Raw genomic sequence first — 24,783 nt, forward strand, 5'->3', positions numbered from 1 at the left:
ACAGTGAAACAGCCAAAGCATAATGACACGAATGTCTCAGCTGATGTCTGAAGCCCTGATTTGCATCCTGTTGAGACCAAGGACTCCCTGGTCAAACAGCGTGTCCGACTGCAACTGCTGTGCAAAGTGCCCCCGCCTTAACATCTTGGTAATCATAGCCTGTGTGTTCAGTGGACTGGTACTCGCCAGTACGCAGTGCAGTACTTCTTTTTCTCTTCAGGGTACTGGGAATATTTCTCGTGTTTCCCCCATGTCATCGTGGGATTTCTTCTGGGTTCTTCCAATTTTTAATCCCTATTGGTATTTAATCCCTAATACCAAGTTAGCACTGGCTAATGGTTTCCATCTTCATGCTGACGATCCTTCCTGCAGTGTAGCCTTTGAATTTTTCAGCATTATGGAAGCTTTTAATTTTAAGCAGCAGGTTTCAAGTCCAGCACATAGCAGAGGTCATATGCTAGACCACGTTTTTTCTTTTTCAGTGATCACAAGGGTAATTCCGTTTGAACTGTCTTTTAGCTCCAATCCGACTCGGCTTAAATCGAAACACCAAGTGCGTATTATTAATGAAACTGCGACTGCTCGTATACAAATGTCCCCACGATGTGATAAAAACCTGTAATTTTGACGCTGTAGGGACAACTTTTCCAGTCTCATTATTATAAAAATCTGTGAATGCAAATCAAAATGCTCTAAGTGTCATATTTTGTTTGGTTACTTATAGTTAACATTAGAGCTGGATAGGGGTCAGTGGCGGATCACCTGTACACAGGGCCCTGGGGCAGGAATGGACCACAGGCCCACCCCGCACCCCCGTTCCAAACTCACGCCTTGGGCCGGCTTACGCCAGATGCAGCAGTTGCAGATGATGAAATTTTAATAGTCTCCAAATATCATACCCAGCATGCACTGCAGTATTTAGCAAATTCCATGTTTTTTTTGTTACACACCTTGACTACAAAACATTACAAACTATTACGTTTCAAAATTATTTTGAGCATTGTGCCAAGTATTTTTCGGGTTGATTCCCACCATAATGAGACTGTATAAGTAAAAATGAGAGCGATAAAAGTAGCGTAAGTTTATAAAATGTGTATGACATCTGCATTTTAACCTCCACAAGTGTTTTGCATATATGTGAGATTTACAGTGGGAGGGGGGCCCCGAGCCCCTGTGTAACTGCCCCAGCTACCCCACCTACAAGTCCATCCCTGGTGGGGATTAAGGTTGTCATTGTTGGGATTAGGTTTTGCCTATAGAAATGAATGGACACTCCCCACAAAGATATGAATACAAAGACGTGCGTGTGTGTTTGTGTGTGCGTTCTGTTATGGGCTGACGCTCCATCCTGGGTAGCCCCCTGCCACTCTGGGATAGGCTCCGGACCCCCATGGACAACTCCACCACATGACCCTCTCAGAAGATGTTTGCAATGCAGTGTATAAGCAGAATCATTTAAAAAGAAAGTGACTGGATTCCTGTGGCTGGTATCATAACGCTTATTTTATTTGACCCGACAGTGTATATATATACAGGTATGGTCCAAAAACTTAACACATAGGAATAAACTCAAACAGGGTTTTAACATGTCATGACACCCCAAGATATGTAAATTTAATAACAGCCCAGTCCACCCCATCACCACTAGTTTAGTCACATTCCGGTGACTTTTGGGGATAACAGACCAAGCAGGGAATGATGCACACAGTCTCTGACACTGTACCCAGCCATGTCATTTATGATTTCCATGTTACACATTGTATCTGCCAGCAGAGTTACTACAGAGTATAGAGAAGTTTCATTCTCGGAGTATATATATCAATCGTGTGTGTAACTCACACACACTTACAGGCAAATGGCATAATTGTAGAACGACTGAGATGTTATTTGTAGGATGCAGATGCAGACTGATAAAAGACAGGATTGTTTCTTAAAAGCTTGAAAATTGTTACCTCCTACTGCCACATATCATTTACAAATTCAAATATGATACATAAATTCAATGTTTTATCAAGTTACGTGGGTAAGGCATTTGGGAAGTGTCCTGTCTTTCCAGAACACTACAGCCACTGATTCAAACATCAACACCACAATTATGCCATTTCACATTGGAGGTAGAAAATCCTAAGAGTTAGGACAGGATCTTACAGTGTACAGCTTTACTGGCAAAATAATCCAGGGTGTGATCATAGATTTTTCATCGGAATATTTTTTTTGCCATCTGTACCGGTGTGTAACCACTAGAGGGCGCAAATGCCTCAGGTGATTCTCTGTGCAGCAGTCAGTGACGTCAGGGACATCAAACAGAATCCCAGGTTGCATATTTTCGCTACATTCAGAACATGTGTTTTCATTTTTAAAAAGCTACACGATTTTGGAAAGCACTCCATATTAAGGCATCAAACCAGTGAGGCAGCAGCAGCAAAGCACGACACAATGAACAGCAGACGAGTGGGAGGCGTCGAGTGCTGGGAGACGCGTCGGCCAGCAAAGCGCGTCACCAGAGCACTGGCCAGTCCAGACTGGCGAACCCAGGGTCTTTTCTTAGGTCCCAGTAAGTGTTGTTGCTCACCCAGGTGTCATCTTTCAACTTCCTGTAAACACAGTGGAGACAAAAAAAGCAGCTAGTGGATTAATCATAGACGGCTGAGGAAATCTTAAAAATAAGCCGTGTACGGATGGAGGTGGACAGTGGTAAGTCTGGCGTGACATCATTGGGGGGGGGGGTGTGTTTCGTACTTGAAGAAGCGCGGTTGGTGCGTCATGTTGTTCTCCTCCAGAACCTTCCGCCTGTCCCTCTGAAGTTGCTCTATCCTCTGTTTCTGCTCCTCCGCCGCCTCCACATTCCCGTCTTCCAGCAGCCTGACACAAAGCGAGGGAAGCGGGCAGGAGAAAAGCATCACAGCAGCTCCACCAGAACCGCTCTGGCTCGCATCGCGGCCCGGCGCCTCGCAGACACCTGATCTGTCATCTGAGAATGACTGTCTTACAGCTTCTCTTGGCAGGGAAACACTCCCACTAGGGTCCATCACAAGCAACAAGAACTTTTGCCTGCATCCACATCTGTACCAGCATCTGCCACACAGACAGTCCGCTGAGACGCGTCACACAAAGCAGACGCTGCATGTATAAGAGAAGCACGTGCAACTTCTGCTTCGTCTGTGACGTCAAACATCCCTGCACAGCTAATAACTCAAAATCCTGGGAGGTTTCAAGAATACCAATATATTAACATTCTGATTTTTTTTGTTTATCAGCTGTTTGGGTGAGTAGAAATTACTAAGTGTAGATTTCACAAAAACTCCCCACAAAGCAAACATACGGCAAATGGCACCGACAGCGCTGTGGGCAATGGTGAGAGGCAGCTGTGGTGAATTCTGTGTGTCCCCGTTCCCTCTCTTTACCTTTGGTCCAGTCGCAGCCGGCTGTCGGTCGGCGGAAACAGCGCCTTTGTCTCGGGGTCCAGTTCATTCAGCTCGATGGCAAACGTAGTGAAACCGTAGTACTGCTCGTAGTCTGCAGGCATCGCATCTAATCACATGCGATAAATAAGTTCAGCCTGGTTATTCTTGTCTGCGTGCAACAGAATATGCAACGTAACAGTTTACTACTCAGCTACAAATAAAAACAGGACAATATCAGTATGGAAATGCTCATCCTGTATATGCCCTGTGATGCACTGACATCCCCTGCAGTTTAAATCCCCTTTATATACACTTTGTTTTGTCTGGGATAGATTTCAGCCCCTCCTCCCCTGCATTCATGACCAGAATATATGACTAGGAAGTGGATGGATGGATGGATGGATGGATGGGTGGATGGGTGGATGGATGGATGGATGGATGGATGGGTGGATGGATGGATGGATGGATGGATGGGTGGAAGACCAGAGCCCACTTGGTTGTCACTCACATGTTCTCCAGATGCAGGTGGCTGATGGTGGCTCACCACAGTAGATGCCCTCGTGCCATTTTCCATACAGCTTGCGGATGACATTGCCCTTGCTGTCGGTGACTAAACCTTCCACGTCATTCACACTTGAGTTCCAGTATTTTGCCTTCAGTCCATATTCAAATAAATACGTGTCAAATGAATTATGCTCCTTAACAAACTTCTTCTCAGTTGCTGTCCAGTGCAAATAGTATGTTTCAGTGCTAAGTTACAGTGTCATTGCATTATTGGTTCATTCTACATCAAGTTAACGCAATCGCTTATAGAAGACACATAGACTTTCTCCAGATACCCTACTGGTGGTGGGATGAGGGGCTAAATGGATGGCCTGTCTGTTTCTTTACAAGACATAAGCTTCAGAGTCTCACCTTGAGAAAAGTCACCTTGCACCGACACGCATCACTGGTGTGATTCTTGATAGTTATCTCGCCGTAGTGTTCAATCCACCTCTGGCCGCTCATGATGTTGTGGATGCACGACGTGACCTTGTCCCACTCATAGTGATCGCCAGACCTGGGGGTAGAGGAGGGGGGAGTTAATGCTGGTGGGGGTCGGCGCCTGTGATGAAAACAATCGGTAGAAGACTCACGCCAGGAGAACCACGTGTGTGGCGCCGACTGGAACAATCTCCATTGACTTCCCCCAGAACTTGTTCTTCCATCGCATGTCTGAAATCGTCAAAGACCGGCAAACATAAGACACGTCGCTTGCCGACGACTGAACAGAATGTGACCCACGGCCCTAAAACCTCGAGTAAACGGCGGTGAGCCGTGACCGACCGGCGGCGGCAGCGTCGTGCCATGACACCACACGCTACACGTTACCGTTACGTTCAGGTTATCGGCACGAATGATCGCTCACCTTGCCAAAAGGTGAAGTTTTTGGAATCGGCATGACATGCTGATATAGGGGGATGGTGGCTGACCTGAGAAGATAAAGAGGCACAGATGCTGTTTAACTATCAAAATATGTCCATCCATCTATCGCTTCATTCACCCATTCGTCTCTGCTTTTATGCTGGTCAGGATCACAGTGGTCCTGGAGCCTGTCTGAGGGAGTATCGGGCATGAGGGGGGCACGCAAGTCACCTTACAGAAGTGTTTCCTCTATAAAAAACTTAATATGCAGGTTTCAACAGGCTTTTGGCCTATATTACTCTGGTTTTCAACCTTTACACTGAGAACTAGCTACCAAGTCAGTATCTGGGGGGGGGGGGGGGGGGGGGGATGCTCGATAGACCAGAAATGACTTTAAGATCAACCGGTGTGTAATTACTGTTATAATAACGCAGTATGAGGCTTCTTCAATGTTTTAGCTACCAGAGGCAATAAATCTCAGTCTGTCACATTTCCCAGCCCAGACCTGAGGTTTGTTCAGACTGGCTGCTACGCCGAGAGTCTATTTTGTTGTCAGAACTGCCACAGGCACCTATGGACTTGTAGGTTTGTATCTTGGGCTTTTCGTTTTTGTCTTTTCCAATCATTTATTTTTCCTAATAAATACATAAATTTTGTTTAATAAATTAATTCACTGAAATTCATGAAGTGTAAGCACTGTAAGATACAGGAATTTGGGGTGAGTCCGGTACAGAGGGTATCAGTGCCAGAGCTGAGCGACGGATCCTCTCAACCTGATCCAAAGTCAGATTCTGCTTGTTAGGGTTTGGGTTGTTCCAGCAACAGGCAGCCATGCTGTGCCCCTGACTAACCCGTCTCACAGTCTCATTCTCATTTCCGTCATCTGTCGCCTTTCTAGCATTAAAGCAAACCTACTTGCCTCCTTCAATCCTTACCGGTCCGCACAGGGCACCAGAACGCTGGGCCAGCAAACCACCCTGACACCCCTGGACTCTTATGTAAGGATACTGCTTGGCGATTTCAGCTCAGCATTCTACACAGTAGCACCTCAACAGCTTGTCCAAAAGCTGCCCCAGCCTGGCCTGAAAGCATCGCTCTGCAATTGGATTTCTGACGGAAAGACCTCAGTCTGTCAGGGTTGGCAACATCACCTCCGCTGAAACGAGACTGAGCACAGCGACCCCCCCAGGCTGCTGCATCAGCCCTTACTTTCCACAGTCCTGACGTCAGACTGCTCTAGCAGGACCCTCTAATCTCATCATACCATGTGCAGACGGCACCTCCATGATCTGCCTCATGAGTGGAGGAGAGGAGTCTGCATACAGACAGAAAGTGAGCGAGCAGCTTAACGTCGACAAACCCTCTGTACATCAGCGGCTCCTCAGTCGGCAAAGCTGAGAGCATTAAATTACATGCAATTTCTTCACCTCAAACAGGATCTTACTGGACCAGCACGTATCCTTCCTGGCCGAGAAGAGCCAGCAGCGAACTCACCTCCTGTGGCTCTTCAGACAGGTGAGAATGCCACCTCCCGTCCGGTCCACCTTTTACAGAGGCGCCATCGAGACTTTGTCCTTGCAAACTATATCTCAGCCTGGTTCAGGTCCTGTAACGCCTTGGACCGCCTGTCCCTCAAACGGGTCATCAGAACAGCAGAGAATATTGCCAGGACTATATTAAGGCAGGGCCAGGACCTTCTCTACTGGACATTTAGAGCGGCTGCTGCATCCAGAGGACCACTGGCATCATCAGGGACCCATCGCACCTCCCAGACTTCACTGCTGATCAGTCTGGCTCCTCCCAGCGTAAGTCTGGGACTGTTAAAGGTCTGTTAGCTCTGGACTCACACCACTAAAGCTAAATCCATTTCATTATTGCACATTCTGCTTCAATGCCAAACTCAGTACCTTTGAGGGTCTGCCAACTCTACCCTTGCTGTAGGTATTTATTTTCGTATTTAAAATCTAGTTATTACTACCTATTTTTCATTAGCACTACAACCAACGGAGTGTCTATCTGACACCGACAATCAAAGACACTTTGACGAGAACCCGGGAGGTAAGAATAGGGGAGTGAGAGCCGTAACACTGACACCTGAGAGCGGCAGGTTCCAATAGAATTCGCAAGGTTCACTGTCTCTTTAAGGTGGTATTTTATCGATGCCCAAACCTCAGTGACCAAGGAGCCCGAGCCGAGCGGCCTGGCCGTCAAAGCAGCAGGACCACCAGATGCTCTGCTAATTAGTGGAGGTGTTTATGAACTTTCCGGAAAAATACATTGTTTCCCTCCAATGGTGATGCACGGAGGCGGGCTGATAAGGGACCATAATTCATTAATCACTGGCTTCTGTAACGTGAACCTCCCCTTTGGTCCCACAGACCCAAGCTATGCACATTTTTTTTCACACAGGTGATAACAATGACTACCTACAGCGTTGGGTACCTTAGATCAAGTGGCGACAAACTAGAGTGAAAAAAATGTTTGTGAATTCATTCACAATGCGGATCCATCTGTTATTATTCTGGTGTTTTGTTTTCATATTATTTTTTACAAGATCCATGAGATGGATGCCGGCCGGAACACACTGTCCTGGGGCCCTTTCAGGTTCCGAAAGGGTAGATTTTTAATAATTCATCAACGAGGGACGGGGAAGGCAACTTTGTACGTGACCTTTCTCAGTAATGTTCTGAGGGCAACCAGCAAAGGGTGGGAGGGTGAACCTTCTCCCGGCAGAAGGCCTGACTTGCTGGCAGCGTGGCAGGATGTCGTCCAGGCACAGTGCACTTCATGCCCCCGGGGGGGCGCAGCCTCACACTGCACACTCACCACGCAGCTCTCAACGTACCCCAGAGATTTGCAGTGTTTTGCCGGCGATGGAAACAAGGGCGGGAGTGGGGGTTCGTCGCCTCTAAGTGCACTTAACGCATATGCTAAGTCGATTAAGGTCGCCAAGTCTTGTGTGGTATTATGGGATGTGCACCATGCACTACATGGCTTGTTTAAAATTCGGGGCATACCTGCTCAGCAATGAAGCGGAATCCCTTGTCCGGCCGGTCGCACTCGTACGTCTCCCCCAGCACGGGGTTGAACGGCTTCCCAGCAGCTCTGTAGTAGCTCGCAGCGTAACCCGAGATAGCGAACGTAGCGATGTACACCTGCAGGCGCAGAATATCATCACACCGCTGCTTCCCACCAACCGGACAGCCGATAAAGGCCTCGAACACACACCCCGTACAGGAAACACGGCTGGGAAACACTGTGATCTGCCGAACTAATGGGAGCTGATTAATCTCAGCAGAAATGAAGGCACGAGGTTCCGGAAGGAACCTCGTATCTCCACGACGCCCCACTTGCAAGCCAACCACTAATGACCCAGCTGGGAGTGCAGAGTAACTGGGTTATAGGGAAAAACACCCCCCTCCAGACTGGCTCCTTGTCAGCTAGCTTAATAGCAGAGGGTGCATTACAGCCCCACTAATGGCTGGATGTTAGTATCTCTGCGCAGACTATTACTTCCTGAGTGGGAATTCGTCTTGCCAAAGACTGACGCTAAGCTTCAGGTTATCCTGCACTGAAAAGCCCACAAATGCATTTCCAGCGCTGGCATTAGTGCCGCATCCCTCCCCACGTTGGGCGTCCAACCACCTGCAGCTGGGAAGGACCAGGGGTAGAAGCTCGAGGACGGCCAGCGACGTTATAAAAACGATCCACCACGCTGACTATAGCTGGACAATATGCTATCCAGGAAGCTCACGTCAGTGAGCAAGACAGCGGGAGAGGCTACGGCAGGCACAAGACGGCGCTGTTGTCACAGATCCTACGGATACGCCTGTTAGCACGTCAGCACGTCAGCACGGCCCTCACCATGCGGTCAAACGGGTCCGACGCGGCGGCGGCCTGGTCCAGAAGCTCGCTGTACTCCAGCTCCTCGCACAGCCGCTGCAGCGTGTTCAGCGGCTCGTTCAGCGCCACCGGCATGGCCACCTTGGACAGGTCCTTGCCGATGTTGTTCTTCAGGATGTTCCACAGGCTGATGTTGCTGGTGTTGGGGCTCGGGGCGGGTAGGCGCGACCTGCGTTGCCTGTGGGGGGCGCCGTTCTCCATGCGGGCCGGCGCCACAGAGCACACATCGGCCTCATCCTCATGGGGGGCGGCACCACAGATCTCACGTGCACCAGCAGAATCACTAAAAATGCTTTCGGATGTGGCTGCCCTCAACCTTCGCCCGGAGCTGCGGGGTAACCCTGGAATATGAGCGTCGCCCAAGACTGATTTTAGGTCTGATTCGCAGCCAGTGATCTAGTGTCTACTCCATGTTCTCTCTCTGCCTTTGCTCGCCTGCCCAAATGTCAGAGAGGGGAAGGGGCCTCCCAGTTAAGTCTTGTGGCGTAAACTGGGATTCACTCCCAAGGCCAAAAGCTCTTCAATGCTCAAGAGAGTCTAAATGGTTCTGCTGTTGCCACCTAGCATGCTTTGCTTTTAACGTGCTGCACATGTCAAGGGTGACCATTCAGTCAACCGTAAATATGTGTATGCAGCCGAAAATACTTCCCGCGTCACGCCAGCGCACGTCGTACCTGGGTTGGGTCTCTCGCCCTCCGGCCCGTTGCTGAGGTTCTCGACGGAGAGGTTGTCACTGACGTCGCTGATATATGAGTCATCGTCAGAGCCCTGGAACACAGCGATTAATTATTACCGAGCTTTAGCTGCACGCTGACAGGTAAAACACACCTTCCAGCATCACTCCCCGTGGGGACGTTCACAGCAGTTAACGGATCAGCTGACTGACGATAAAGAAGGCATCTTGGGAGTGGGGGGGGGGAGGGGGCGGGTTTAGGAGGAGGCCACCTCCCCTTGGACTTCTGCATCGGTGATAACAGTTTTATGACTCAACTTCCTGGTGAAGTGTTTTCAGAGGAGGGCAATTAACTTCAGAAGATTTTTTTTTTTTTTAAGTTGCGTAGATGAAGACATATAGCCGTTTCTTTTTTTCAAAATGCTTCGAAAGTTCAGAGCAGCCTTTTACCATAATCTGGAGATCATATCATGCTTGTGTTTTCTCGTCTGCTTTGATCTTAAGGTCTCCTGTTCATGTGATGTATGATGCTTAAGAGAGCATAAAATCTACAGGAGCTGAGTTATGGTAACCAGAACATATCAACACCGACACACTGAGAAGGAGTGGTGTTACTGCGTTGGGTACAATGTGATGCTGGGAAGCCATGTGACGACTCCACCAGGCTCCTTTACCTCATTCTCAGAAGAGCTGGCAGACCGCAGCACTTCCCGTGCGTCAAAGAACTCCGACAGCGACTCCGAGATGGACGCCCGGCTCTCATTGGACACTTGGTGGACAAGAAGGTGAGGCTCATCTGTTGAGTCCTGCTTCTGGCAAAAAAAAAAAAAGATGGATCTTCATACAGAAAGCAAAAACACTGCTGCATTCATGCCAAGCACCTATGAATATGTACCGAAGATGATATGGAAACTGACAGCTAAGAGCTATTAATAAAGATTTTAGTTTGTAACAATCCTTTTAATTAAGTAAACAGTGCAGATAATTTACAATTCAAAGGGTGAATCACACCAAAAAGTAATAGAAATGTGCTTAAAATGCGAGGACCCAATGAAATGCACAAAAGCGGATGAATCATGAATCATCTTAATGCTTAAAAACAGCATTTACTGTCTTAAATGAACATATTATGGCAAAACAGTGAATGGGTACGAACAGTCATGTCAGAGCGTCCATATTTTAATAAAAATAGCCAATAATGAATCAAATAAAAGCACAACAACAGTCTTTCTGATATAAATTAGCAACGTATTTAAAATTTGTGACAAAGAAAAAAAACCTAATATAATATTCATTTAGAACTTGTGCTTTCATATAGATTTTTCAGCAAATTAAATGTGCTATTAAATTATGAAGTGAATAATAGATACCATGGAAAAGATTCTAGCAAGAGGCAGCTAGAAGTCATAGCAATCTGAATAAAGTCAGTTTAAAAGCATGTTTCTAAAAGAGCACATTGAACAGGTGAGCAGGACCAGCTCTCCTCTGCCTACTTCACTCAATGACAAAAACAACTAAAGAACTCTGCCTTTTTCGTGACGTTTCCGCTGCAAAGCCAGCAGGCAACATGGTTATTATAAGTCACATAAGCAAAAGCTTTGCTTGTTCAGGGAACATGACTATGAACAAACGCTATTATTCAGGGCCAGATTACCTGGTTCACATGCTTTAACTAACACCACCATCGGCAAACCAGCCCTGTTACCCTGCCTAAGATAACTGGTTAGAAGATGGATAGATAGACGGATGTATGAGCAAACTACATCTATTACAGGGAACGTTTTTCGTGAGACCATTGGCATCAGCATGAAATTCACGAGTGGACTTTCACGGGAAACGGCCATAATGTCGCAATCTGCGCCTGTCGCATTGAGCCGCCAACATAAATGCACCAACTCGGCTCAAACAAACCACACCAAGCACGCAACTCATGATCCGAAATCTCCCGACTTTCACTGCAAGACAGCAAGGCCCACATGGGACGTGCAGTACCCACACCAACCTGCAGGGGGCCAGTGTTGCCAGTAAAAAGGATGGTGGGCTCTGTGAAATATGATTCTGCGTGAATCTTGCTAAGTCGCTCCTTCAGTTCAGAATTTTGGGCCATGGCCTGAAAGACACGTTGGGTGCAAATAAGAGCTTAATGGCTGGTCAGTAAATACATTCTGTGTCAAAGAAAATACACAAAAATAGAGATGCATATTTTAGTAAAATTAAGGCAGCTGTGACTGGTGAGACCAGGTGACCTGCATCCATTGCAGGAAAGATTCATGCAAAAAAAAATTCTATAATTATAAAGAAGCTGAATCCATGAGGACATCGCAATAAATGCATTAAAAGACAAAGTTATCTTCGAGTTTTTACTATATGATCATTTGTGCTACTTACCCCAGGAACAGTGTTTGACTAACAATCTATTACTTAAAGACCCTATTCTACAAAACTCTATCAAACTGAATATCAACACAAGGTGGTGGATTGAGAAAGTAACTGATGGGAGCCTAATTCAGGTGATGTAAGAATCTGCAGCCCATTCACAATGTAAGACGGGAATAACACAACCAGACAGACGGACTCCCATTACATCATTGTATCCCAGAGAGACACAGTCGCTGCTGATTGCAGTCAGAGTGGTATTTCAGATCTAGAGTTTCAGTCCAAATGTAAAGACTTCTATCTTAAAGCATAACGTGTCTCTTCTTTTGTTTTTTTTTTCAAGGTCTATGGAGCCAGAGAGGATTGAGAGAAGGCCGGCCTGCATTATGCATGAGCCCCCGTCTACCCCCAGTCTGCTGACTAACAGAAGCCAAGCAACAGAGATGAAACAGTTACACTCAGAGGCAAAGCAGCTGCAACCGAACGCCAGCACTTCAAAAACGAAGATGATGTCAGCAGCGGAGCAGACAAGTAGGCGGTGGGATTCAAACTGCAGGCCTGACCCTCCACCTGGTCTCAGCTGTCTGCAAAACTGCTAGAATTTCAACAGAAAGGGGCATAGTATTTAAGGGACTGGGCAAACAACGAGTTGATAGTTGCAATCCAAGAAGGGGATCAGTTAATTTCTGTTCCTTCAGATAAATATGCAGAGGAATACATAAAAATGAATGAAATTCATATAGTATGTATGTTTGCTTCAAATAGAAGTATTGCTATATGAGTGAATGATGCAACATAATATGCAAAAGAACCCAGTTATAATGGAAGGAGGAGAATATCTCAAGCTGAGATGCCACCTGGGGGGTGGGGGGGGGGGGAAACAACCCTCATGTCCCTTTCAGGGCATTATGAGAACGAGGGGCTTACAGAAGCCAGGGTGCTCTTCAGCCCCAGGACCTGGGTTGAGGGAGTCTCCTGGTCTAGCACTTGTTTTAGCTTCTCCCTCTCTGCAGACAAAGTGCTAAAGGCAGACTTCAAGGCTGCATGCACTGCAACAGAAAGAAGAGAGACATCAATGTAAAGTGGCACTGCAAGGGGAAGGAAGAGACATCAATGTGAAGCAGTATTTCAACAAAAAGGGAGAGACATCAGTATGAAGCAACACTGCAACAGGAAGGAAGAGACATCAATGTGAAGCGGCACTGCAAGGGGAAGGAAGAGACATCAATGTGAAGCAGTGCTTCAACAAAAAGGAAAAGACATCAGTGTGAAGCAGCACTGCAAGGGGAAGGAAGAGACATCAGTGTGAAGCAGCACTGCAAGGGGAAGGAAGAGACATCAGTGTGAAGCAGTGCTTCAACAAAAAGGAAGAGGCACCAATGTGAAGCCTCAGTGCAACAGGAAAGAAGGAGACAACCAAGACAATCCTCACTGCATGGAGAAAAAGGGAGACACCATATGAAACCTCACTGTAAGCAGAAAGAAGGCAACATCTGAATTTTTACTGGAAGACGAAAGAGGGAGGCACCCGTGTGAAGCCTCATTGCGAGGAGAAAGAGGGACACCCCTGGGTTAATCCTCACTGCACAGCATCAGCCTGAGAAAGAGCCAGACAACAGCTCTAGCAGCGAGATGTTTTCCGTCAGAACATCTGCTTCACACCCCGATGTCCCTCAAATGGCTCACCGAAACCGGGCGTCTCATTAACAGCCCGCCCCAAAGAAAGGTGCAGTGTGTTAAATATACCCACGGGATTATCTGGGGGTGCCAAAGGCTCGTTTGAGGATAATAAAGAAGAACATCTCTTGATGTAGACATCAGCCAGTATTAGCTGTACCAAGGAGGAAAAGATTAATGAAACAGGTAGAATAACAGGAGCTGGGAATGGTTCACAGCACACTGCCATAATAATGGCAGGCTAAGGAACAGTTAAGTACTGAAGATGTGAGAGGCGTAGAGGAGGTAGGAGAGTGAATGAAAAGAGATAGTGAGTGAGAGAGAACTGAGATAGAGGGATTTCCCAGCCACTTTCCAAAGACACATGAAACCAGACCAGACCACAGCCAAAGAACCATCAACGAAGACAATCCTGCTCAGAGGTCGATTAGGCAGTGTGGCCTTCAGACCGAACCTTCAACCTAGGGGTTACTCTGAAGGCAAAAACCGATCTGATCCTTTCAGAAATGTAGACCTTACATCCACGACGGTTAGAAAAAAAGGTTTTTGTTGCATTTCAGCCACCCCCAAAATGCATAAAGCAAAATTAGCCGGAGTGATAGGGAAAATCCATCCATGTGGCTTCCAACCACTTATCCTGTCAGGGTCGTGGGGTGGGGGGGGGGGGTAGGCGGAGCCTATCTCAGAGAGTAAAGGGGACAAGGCAAGAAACACCTCGGACAGGATGCCATCATAATAGGGTTGAATCAAAATAAATTCAGGTGCACACAAAACTCTATAGTAAGTACTCAGAAAACGACACGGAATACATAAAGTGACTGAACAGCATAAGCTTGTGCTGTAAATTAGTGAGAAAACATGAGAGCCAAAGGTAAGAATTCAGAAGTCCACCATCACAGACGGATACTGCAAAATTTAGAGACAGGTCCAGTAAAAGCACAAGGCAACGATCATACGACATGAAGTGGAAATCAAAGCAGAGACGTGTATGTTAAGGCGTGCTGGCGAAACACAAACCAAACAAGCGAGCGATTACAAACGGAGGCTGATGCCGCTGATTGTTGGTTACGACGCTGCTCACGTTTGTTACAATGACTTGCCGCATCTTATCATAACAGTCACACGTCCTGAGATTCTTCAGATGGATGCCTTGCCTGTAATTTTCTCTACAAAGCCCTTTCATTTCCAAGATAATGTAATATATGAACGAGAGTCTGGCAGACTGGATCTAGAGGAATGTATCAACTCATGCCAGTCATATCTGTGTCCAGACCGGGCGTGAAGCATGTCCACGCATTTCCAGAGGCAGAATGAGCACTTCAAAGAGACTCAGGCCCTGTTTACACTCGGTTTGAATATGTGTCTTGGTTGATCAGATCACAAGTGAGCAGTGGAGGCACATCGCCTGTGTCTATCATGCATCTCCAACTTGTCCAGCTGACCACTTGTGTTCAGATTTCATTAATGCCCCCATCATTTCCGCTAGATGGTCAAATTGCCCAGCACACAGTTCTGGTGACGTCCTTGTTGGGGTCACATCAGGACACACTGGTGTTTACACTGCAAAAGGGATGTGATCAAATGTGTCCCTGATCACAATGCGTCTCTGTGGTCATTCACACTTGTATGCTGCACTGCCAACTTGGGATCCGGTCATTCAAAACACATTTTAAAACCAAGTGTAAACAGGACCATAGTTATAGATCTTCCATTATTCACAGATTTGTCTCGCTGTTTATTCAATATATTCACTGTGTATAAAGCGAGGTGAATCAGGTATGTGTGTGTGTGTGAATGTACACATGAGTGAGCTTTCTAGGTGGGGGTGTGTCATTCTTACGCAGGACTCACAGGTGTCTGCAACCCGGCAGAAGTCCTCCTGCAGTTTGGCTGCGTCGGGCGGCGAGTCCAGCGCTTCTGGGTCGGCCTTGTCCAGTCCCGGCTCCACAGAAGACAGGTTCGGGTTTGAGGAGTGGAGTCGCAGGGAGCTGGATGAAATGCAGCTCGGAACCTGATTTTGATAATGGTGGGGGGGGGGGGGGGGCACATGTAAAACTGTCAGGGAACTGATAGACGATAAAGCAGAGGGGCTCAGGCCAGTGACACATGTCGAGGATTCATAGGCAGAGATAAAAAAAAATATGGGGACTGAAACAGAAATAGCTACTGACACCATGAGTAACGCAGAAGCGTACAGAACACCTGGACGCTTGTGGTGTAATATGAACCGTCGTCACGGAAGCGCACAGCTAAACAATGCCAAACAAGAAGAAAGACGTACTGAACGGCCGCCTGTTTTCTGCCTGACTGTACCTGTAGCGTCGTTTTGTTGTCTTTTCCGAAATTCTTCGTCCGCCATTTCCGGGATGCCCTCTTTTCCTTTTTCGGGCTGTCCAGCGTGGCCTATAAGCGACACGAAGGAGGGAAAACAGTGCGACAGGCCGACCAATAAGCGGAAGTCTCTCTTACCCTCCGTTTACAATATGAGTCGTATTTAGACTTTTCTCTTTTTACTAAAGACCTCAGGTTTCCCAGCAAAGTAAATACTTGATGTCATTTCTTAAATTTCATATAAAGTATGATAACATTCATTCTAAATAGTGGAATAAGAAGCAGGATCTTTGTGGCCCCCTAATTCCAGTCCTTCCCCTATGGTCCTCACGACCTGGAGGCGTAGGCACCTGTAAGGCGTTGATGGCTGGGGCAGAGTACGTGCGGTGAAGCACCTCCATGCTCTTCAGCAGGTGGTGGAGCTCCAGCAGGTAGGATTCACACAGCGAGAGCTCTGCCAAAACGGGTGGAGAGGCAGGAAGGGGTAAATGGGTCAGCTTAGTCTCTCCAATGGGTCCAGGGTCAGCAGGGCTCACCTTTTGTACATCGATCCATGTCTTCAGAGGACTGCAGCCAGGCCGTCACCTTGGCTTGGCTGCTGAAGGCGAGAGGCATGCTCGCTTCATGGGGAATGGATGTCTGCCGACAGAAAGAGACGCAAAAATAACACAGAGGCATAGTGTCAGAAATGCCACATAACCTCTGCTTCATAAACAGTGCCGGTTCCATCATAAATAATAAAATGACCTGAATAGATTCTCACCACTGCAAAAGCAACAGATACAAGCAGTTCTTGAGCAATGCGAGTCATCCATTCCACAAACCCTTGCATAAATTAGATTTTAAGTAAGTCGGATTTGCTTTCCTGTACCCCTGCATAACTTCTAGCAAAAACATATAAGCCAAAAATATACTAGTAATATTTACTAAAGAACACATACATTGATCAGCCATAGCATTAAAACCACCTGCCTAATATTATGTAAGTTCCCCTCGTGCTTTTGTAGGCCTGGACTCCACAAGACCAAGAAGGAGTCCTGTGGTATGTGACACCAAGACGTTAGCAGTAGATCCGTTAAGTCCTCTAAGTTGTGAGGTAAGACCTTCATGGATCAGACCTGTTCATCCAGCACATCCCACAGTTGTTCAATCAGATTGAGATCTGGGGAACTTGCAGGCCAAGTCAACACCTTGAATGCTTTTTTATGTTCCTCAAACTATTCAGGTTCCCCAGCAGAACATCGCTCAGAGCATCACACTGCCTCCGCCAGCTTGCCTTCTTGCCATAGTGCATCCTGGTACCATCTCTTCCCCAGGTGAACGATGTACATGTACCCAGCTGTCCACATGATGTAACATAAAACATGACACATCAGGCCAGCATCTTCGATTGCTTTATGGTCCAGTTCTGATGTTCATGTGCCCATTGTAGGTGCCTTTGGCAGTGGACAGGACTCAGCATGGGTGACCGGTCTGCAGCTACACAGCCCCATACACAGCAAGCTGCTATGCACTCTTTGTTCTGACCTTTCTATCACAGCCAGCATTAACTTTTTCAGAAATTTGTGCTACTGTAGCTCTAATGTGGGATCGGATCAGACAGGCAAACCTTTGCTCCCCACAATCAATAAGCCTTCGGTACCCATGACCCAGTTGCCAGTTCTCCGACTGGCCTTCCTTGGTAGGCTGACCACGTTTGGTATGTACTGACCATTGCTTACCGGGAACACTCCACAACACCTCCTTTTTGGAGATGGTCTGACCCAGTCATCTATTCATCACAATTTGGCCCTCATCATAGTCACTCACATCCTTATACTTGCCCATTTTCCCTGCTTCCAATACATCAACTTCAAGCACCGTCTGTCTGCTCGCTTTTTATATAATGGCCCCCTTGACAGGTGCCATTGTAATGAGATAATCATTGTTAATCATTTCACGTATCCTTGGTTTTAATGCTATGGCTGATCGGTGCATTAAGAAAATGCTAATTTACGTAGCTTTTATGTTAGCACTTCCATAAACTCTATGTATGTTGGATATTTTCTGAGTAAGTCCAGTTCTGTTTAAGTCAGTTTTATGTAAATTGAGAGTTTACTGTGCTAGGAATGAAACGTTTTAGGATCAATCCATTCCATGAGCGCCGTTGGTTCCGATCACTCAGGGCTATAGCCCCGAGTATTTCATCCCCAGTCCTCCTTAAAAACACAAGGTAAACTTGAACCCTGATCTTTTCAAAACCTGGAAACTCCCCTGACCCACTCTATTGCATAACATTGATTTAACTGAATTACATTTAAAAAAAAAATATTTATATTGTCTGTATTTTTCAATATAATAGCAAAGGTTTGTTTTGCAGAGGGACAGCTGCCTTTGCTACCTTTCTTATGGAAGCCTTCTCCGAAAGGTTTGGAGACGCGGGTGCAAAGTGGGGGAAGAACAGCGGCTTGTCGTGGGGAAATACGGCCATCGCAGTCTGCCGGTACAGCCGATGATCTCGCAGCTTAGAGACCCATTCATCAAACACCTCCTGGGTGTTAATCTGTGGGCGGACGTAGGCAGCAGCGTGACAATCTACCCAACAAGAGTACAGGCACGCTACAGTAAAGCCCACTTCCAGTATTGTGCAGGCTTCTGTTGTGGTTTGGTCCTCTGACTACAATTTGTGGCCCAGTAGCTCCAACTTCTATGCGGTGTTAAAGGGATACAATACACTGCTTTTGAAAGATGCAATGGAGCCCTGGATCGTCACTGGCTGACCCCAGGCCGGGGTCATTCAGCGCATGTCTTACCTTGAGGTGGTAGATGTTGTCCTCGGCGTCTAGGTCGATGCACTTTCCGTTCTTCTTGATGGCCATGACCGAGCGACCCACATCGATGCAGCCATGAAGCTTACCTTTCTCTATCTAGGAAGAATAGAAGTTACACATCACTCCCATTTTCCCTGCACATTACATGCAGTAATGTGGTCAAGATTTTACATGACAATGAGGTGAGAACAGAACTAAATTACAAAACAGCTTAGTCTGTATGGAGAAATACTTCTAGAGCAGGGGTGGCCAACCTCATCCGCAAAGGCCCGGTGTGTGTGCGGGTTTTTGGGGTAACCTTTAGGTCAGCTGTTCATGCCCAGGGGTGAGGACTCCTCAGCCAATCAGTGTAAGATTGGCCACTCCTATTCTAGACACTCATTTCATAACCTATGTTATGCTGTAACGCATGCAACAGTTTACTGCAGTTGCAGTTAATGACACAGACACCAGGACACAGAGGAGTTACGGAATCATCATTCATTCTACAGCACACTGAGAAAACAATCGGTCATTTTGACATGAAACCCAACATGCCGAAACAGACATTTAGGGAAGGACCACAGGATTTGAGCATAGGCTATGTATAGCAGCGATGGAACTGATAGAGGATTCCTTGCACTCACATCAGCTCCGGACTTGGCGTACTTCAATATTCCCTTGTCGAGTAAGAAGTACCTCTGTAAAGATAAGGAAGGGGAGTGAACGTCATTCTGAAGGAAGCAACTGAAACACCTGGCAGTGGAGGAAGAAGCTTGTATTCTCATGTTTCACTGCATGTGGTAAAGCTGGTTCTAATGACTGGATCCTCTCTCTCTGCCGCTCATCTCTCCCACTGTTCTCTGTCTCAGTCAGATGACACAAAAGCAGACACGGATGTTTAAAAATAAACCCCCCACTGCATAAAAGGTAAATATGCAGGCAAAATACATTGTTCTTCTCTGATTGGGCAATTACATTTTTTCCAGCTGCTGTAATGAAAACCAGCAGTCAAAACCACCTAAACCGAGACCAAGTCATTACCAAGACCAGAGTGTCTGGAGACCGAGACAAGACCATGAAAACCCTCAATATGTCCATCTTTAAGCAGAAGCTGGCCATATTCTGTGAGAAAATGTTTCCCATTATTTTCGTCTGTGGGGGGGGGGGGGGTGCTTACCTTGTGCCAGCCCTTCAGCGGCCACTTCCTCCTCTTCAGCAGGTAACCTTCCTGTCTGAGAGGCTCCTGGCCGTTACTGCTTTCCCCCCGATGTCCGTCTATGATCTCCCAGCTGTCCTGCACACATACATAGAGGTGGAAATTTCAGGTCTAGAAAGTAAAAATCCAGACCAAGATTTTTAGTGTATGATGAATGGATAAAGGGCCTTTACTGGGGGGGGGGGGTGGCTGATGGCAAACTATTCATGACTTAAGCCAATAAATACACATTAATTTGAGGGGGCTAAAAAACATTTTAGGGAGACCTAAGCCCCCCTGAAATAGGCCTAAAGACACCCCTGGATACATTCTTTGATCTGGCAAATGATTTTTTGTAAAGCCGTGACATTTGGCTCTCTGTTCTCCCAACCCCCATGTGCTTTCACTGTAGCCCCAAGTCCTCTTTGGGGAGAGTCGACCTGGGCCAGGGTCAGACAGTCAGATCCCATCTCATCTCGTCTCACACACGGAATAAATTGTCATTGCCCTGTCCTTCCCACATCTCATCAAATTTCCATCTGCCCTTTTTTGCATTTTGAGGAATGGAAGTTCTACTTCATATAATTAAAATTCCAATTCTGTGTCCTCTAGTCTGAAAGTAGAGCATATCCTGTGTGTAACATCTAGTGTACTGGCTCTGTTTACAGTGGCTAAAAGGCCTAATAAAATCGACAGGTGTAACCATCATAATATCACTGAATTATCACTAACAATAGAGGCTATGTGTGACATGGCTATATCTACTATATGTGACTCTGTCTCAAACACCCTCTGAGATGCTCGGTCTGGCCCATTTCTCAATAGGCACAAGCATGATTGTCTTTCATGGTTCTGACATTTGGCTCTCCCCTTGGAGAATCTGGGACGGAGAGCCTGCCTGCCAGGGAGGGGGGTGTACCCAAAATAACTACCGGTACCTGGGGGGCATCTGAACTGAGAGACACAAGCTCACACGTCCTCTCTCAGCTCTGCCCGCATACCACGGGTAAATCACACATACGTGAAAAGCTGTCCAATCTACAGATGACATTCGATCTACAAGGGTTACGGACATCGCTCAAAGACCACACTTGTGACAATTATTACCAGAAGGTGCCAATTATTTCCTTTATGCCATTGCACTCGTGCCCCGAGAGTTGATACAGAATGTAAATATCTATGTTGCCTTTAACAGGCATCATGATGAAAGACTTTCCATCTCAGAGTAATAAGCATTATGACACGAGCTGATGATAACAGCCCTAAACTCTCCAGCAGTATCCAGGTCAGCATGCCTACTATGAGGTCATCATCTCTCCTGAGATTTCCTCACCCCTGTTATGCACACAACTACACCACGCAAAGTTCATCCAGGCAACCGACTTCTATTACGTCACAGAGAAGCTGATTAATACTTCTGGGAAATATGTCTATATACTGTAGGATTTCCATACATTTATTTCTGATGCTAACTCTGGCACTCAAAGACATGCTGCATCTGAGATTCAGTTACCTTTTGGTTTGTTTAATATCTCATTTGATTTCAGGCTTTAAACGTCCAGGCTCCTGCTGTTTAAAGACACCCATGGCAAAATATAATATGAAAAATTGCGTCACGACACGCTGCTACAAATTCGCTGGGATTAATGCAACGTTTATGAGGAGATAATCTCTGGTGAAGAGTGAAGAGAGCCACAGATCTTAAGGAGCAGTTTTGGCGTGGATAGTGTAAAGATAGTGTAAGGATAGTGTAAAGATAGTATAAGGATAGTGTAAAGATAGTGTAAGGATAGTGTAAGGATAGTGTAAGCAGCTGTGATACAGAGAAAACACCAATCCAAACACTTGGTTTCACAAGGTGCCAACTCATCTCCAGGCTACTCCGACATGGCAGCCCTGACCTTCAGCAGGGCCAGAAAACATTGTTATTTAAAACGTCCAACTCCATAGGCTTGTACAATTGAACTGGCAACAACAGATTCATGGATACAGTTTCCTGACCTGGATCGATATTATACTAAGCAAGACAACTCTGTTTTTAAATGGAAACCGATAGCAGACTGTAAGCAATAAACATTAACCCACACTATGCATTTAAACTGACACATAATATTATAATCATTATTAGGCAGTGCGTTTGCTTCATACCCCCAGGTTCATGTCAGTCCACTGTTCTTTTCCACACGTCTGTATGGGTTTCTGAGGGTATTAAGTGTACATCAACTACAGATACCCTGAAGAGACTCTCTGAAAAAGAATTTCCTACTTGTGAAAAAAAATAGATCTAAATACGGAACACCTAACGAGATGTGCCCTTAACTGCGATCCTAATCATCATCTACCCACCATCTATCTCTCTATCTATCTACCAACCACGTACCCAGTACAGGGTCATTTACCCAGTATAGGGTCATTTCACCATGGACACTGGAAATAAAAGATGCTCATTTGCCTCTCGCTCACTTTTAATGTCACGCTGTGATTTCCCTTTAAAGTGCACATCCAGACTTTTTATGTCTATTTAACACTATTTATCACTGAAGTGTCGCCAATCTAAAATAAACAGGGGAATTATAAAAATTCACTGGTATTTTGTCCTTCTGAGAATAGTTTTCAATGCTTGGCCCTCTGAGGGTTAAATCTTAAAGTTTCACTGATTGTAGAAATTCTTTTTTCCCCTTTTATCTGGGTAGAGCTGCAGGATGCATGACGTCACCAGCCCACCGGAGGCCACTGCATCTCGGGTCGTCGGTCTTACCTGCCGGCTGTCATGCTTGGAAGAGCCGCTGCTGTTACTGCGGGATGGTGAGGACATCTTCTGGGCCATGAAGGAGGCCTTCTCCTCAGAGATCATCACTCTTTAGGCTTCAGCAGAGACTAGCCTCCCAGGGAACATCTCCCTACTGGCCAACCACCAAACACCTACTGCAGACATGCGGATGAAGGTATGTCAGGCCTTTCACAGACAGGGAAGCACAAGGAAACACATATCTACATCACGCTGATTTATTTATCAGACAATTTTGCCCGATGACATAAAAAGTTTTTTGACATGAAAGTGAGAGAACGGAGTAATACTAACATACAGCTGTCAAGGAGTCACTTTGGCATAAGTGCAGCTAGGCTGAGCTTCCAATAAATGCCCAGTGACAAGCGAAAGCAGTGTTACAGAAAAGCGATACAATGAATTTCATCAGAGGACACACCTCATTGTCCTGCCTATAGTAACACCCTCAATGCATGGCACCATGCTACCCTTGGAGGAGTGAACATTAATACCGTCAACCCACCCAAAGCACCACCTCTTCACCAGGCTGAGGTCTGATAAGTGCTTCTACTGCCTCTCAGCGAGAACTGAGAGGCTCAGAAGCAGCTTCTACCCTCAAGCCGTTAGCTTACTAAATACTTCATTGACAGTTATAATTTAACATTCACTCCATATTAATGCACAACACACTTTATTTGAACTGTGTTGCACATCTCTGGTCTTTTTCTCGGTGTAACTTTCTGTTCCTTATTTATTAAACCTCGGTTCCTGAATATCTCACATGTCGTACAATTCGGTTCTCGAACATATTGCTTGGTGAAAAAAAATGTCTCGGCTGTGTTTACAGTTCTTGCCCTTTGACGCCTTTCGAGACGTAAACGGCGGTTCTCTCGCGTGAGTGTAACTCAGTCTACCGCTTGCGGCCCCGTAGTGAGCAAACCCAGTGATCTGTGCAGTTGCTGTTGCTCTGTTTTGCTTTTTAATAAGTCACCAAAGGTTAATAATAGCAGCAAACCAAAAAGGAACCTTGTGAGAACCACGACACACAAAGGAAATTATTGCAAAGTATGATAGAGAAACACACAGGTGTGACCTCGTTACAGAGTATGCAATGGTGAATTTTTTTATTTCATGTATTTCTGGGTCTAAAGTTTGTATTTATGGTATTTGTATTAGGTGTGTATTAGTACGGGTTTATATAGGCGATCATTTGGGGGTCTGGAACGGATTAATCCTATTTGCATTATTTATTTATTTGCACGTTTATTGTGGGAAATAAACACTTGAAGAATTAGCACTTGCTCCAATATCAGTTTCCCAAACTGGAGACCTTATCAATCGATCCATCACTGCCTCGAAAGCTACACACTGGATTCCACAGAAAGGAGCCAGTCAACAGTAAAAGCAACGAGAGGCAGAGGAAACGTGGCTTATTAGCCCAGCTGACGGAACCAAAGCTAGAGCCTACCTCAGAATCTACAGGCACAACGGCAGGAAACAACCCAGGATGGTCAGCAATGCATTGTGGGGAACACACACACTATTTGGCAAGTCCAATTCACCTGTCCATGGTTTTGGACTGTAGGAAACCCAGAGGACACCCCACAACAATACAAATTCAGAAACTCCACACACATGAAGTCTGGGTAGCGACTCGAACCCTGGTCCTAGAGGGGTTAGGCACCATCACTAACCACTGTTCCGTCCCAATATATATGTTTATATATTTAAGTATATCCATCCATCTATCCATTTTCCAAACCGCTTATCCTACTGGGTTGCGGAGGGTCCGGAGCCTATCCCGGAAGCAATGGGCACGAGGCAGGGAACAACCCAGGATGGGGGGCCAGCCCATCGCAGGGCACACTCACACACCATTCACTCACACATGCACACCTACGGCCAATTTAGCAAGTCCAATTAGCCTCATCATGTTTTTGGACTGTGGGGGGAAACCGGAGTACCTGGAGGAAACCCCACGACGACATGGGGAGAACATGCAAACTCCACACACATGTGACCCAGGCGGAGACTCGAACCCAGGTCCCAGAGGTGTGAGGCAACAGTGCTAACCACTGCACCACCATGCCGCCCCTATTTCAGTATATATATATCATTTCTAATCAGTTATAAACTATTATTTATGCATACTCTGTACTTGCGGGCATACTTAAAATAAAAAATGAACATGGCAAAAAGATCGATTTGCTAAAGATGAACCAACTAGCTGAAATGTTTCTGTATGCAGACTCTGAGCAGTC

General features: G+C 46.3%; 1 protein-coding gene across 5 annotated transcripts in view; it reads right to left on the reverse strand.

Moving 5' to 3' along the window:
• Positions 1–1,483: 1,483 nt before the first annotated feature.
• The window catches only part of osbpl3b (oxysterol binding protein-like 3b), a 41,828-nt gene continuing 18,528 nt past the window's right edge, over positions 1,484–24,783 (reverse strand). For 2 of the 5 annotated variants that reach the window (XM_049026030.1, XM_049026031.1), the window contains exons 2-23: positions 22,514–22,677; positions 19,738–19,854; positions 19,205–19,258; positions 18,561–18,674; positions 18,149–18,310; positions 16,305–16,407; positions 16,119–16,222; positions 15,751–15,840; positions 15,289–15,448; positions 12,688–12,809; positions 11,387–11,494; positions 10,059–10,196; positions 9,386–9,479; positions 8,673–9,052; positions 7,826–7,963; positions 4,813–4,876; positions 4,541–4,619; positions 4,320–4,464; positions 3,913–4,057; positions 3,405–3,531; positions 2,740–2,862; positions 1,484–2,594 (exon numbers count right to left, since the gene is read on the reverse strand). In XM_049026030.1, the coding sequence (XP_048881987.1) occupies positions 2,498–2,594; positions 2,740–2,862; positions 3,405–3,531; positions 3,913–4,057; positions 4,320–4,464; positions 4,541–4,619; positions 4,813–4,876; positions 7,826–7,963; positions 8,673–9,052; positions 9,386–9,479; positions 10,059–10,196; positions 11,387–11,494; positions 12,688–12,809; positions 15,289–15,448; positions 15,751–15,840; positions 16,119–16,222; positions 16,305–16,407; positions 18,149–18,310; positions 18,561–18,674; positions 19,205–19,258; positions 19,738–19,854; positions 22,514–22,609 (2,760 nt within the window). In that variant the 5' untranslated portion in view covers positions 22,610–22,677 and the 3' untranslated portion in view covers positions 1,484–2,497. Of the gene's footprint in view, positions 2,595–2,739; positions 2,863–3,404; positions 3,532–3,912; positions 4,058–4,319; positions 4,465–4,540; positions 4,620–4,812; positions 4,877–7,825; positions 7,964–8,672; positions 9,053–9,385; positions 9,480–10,058; positions 10,197–11,386; positions 11,495–12,687; positions 12,810–15,288; positions 15,449–15,750; positions 15,841–16,118; positions 16,223–16,304; positions 16,408–18,148; positions 18,311–18,560; positions 18,675–19,204; positions 19,259–19,737; positions 19,855–22,513; positions 22,712–24,783 lie in introns of all 5 variants that reach the window. The other 3 variants (XM_049026028.1, XM_049026029.1, XM_049026032.1) reach the window with 3 other exon arrangements.

The sequence above is a fragment of the Brienomyrus brachyistius genome, chromosome 9 (genome assembly GCF_023856365.1).
Source record: "Brienomyrus brachyistius isolate T26 chromosome 9, BBRACH_0.4, whole genome shotgun sequence".
NCBI lineage: Eukaryota > Metazoa > Chordata > Actinopteri > Osteoglossiformes > Mormyridae > Brienomyrus > Brienomyrus brachyistius.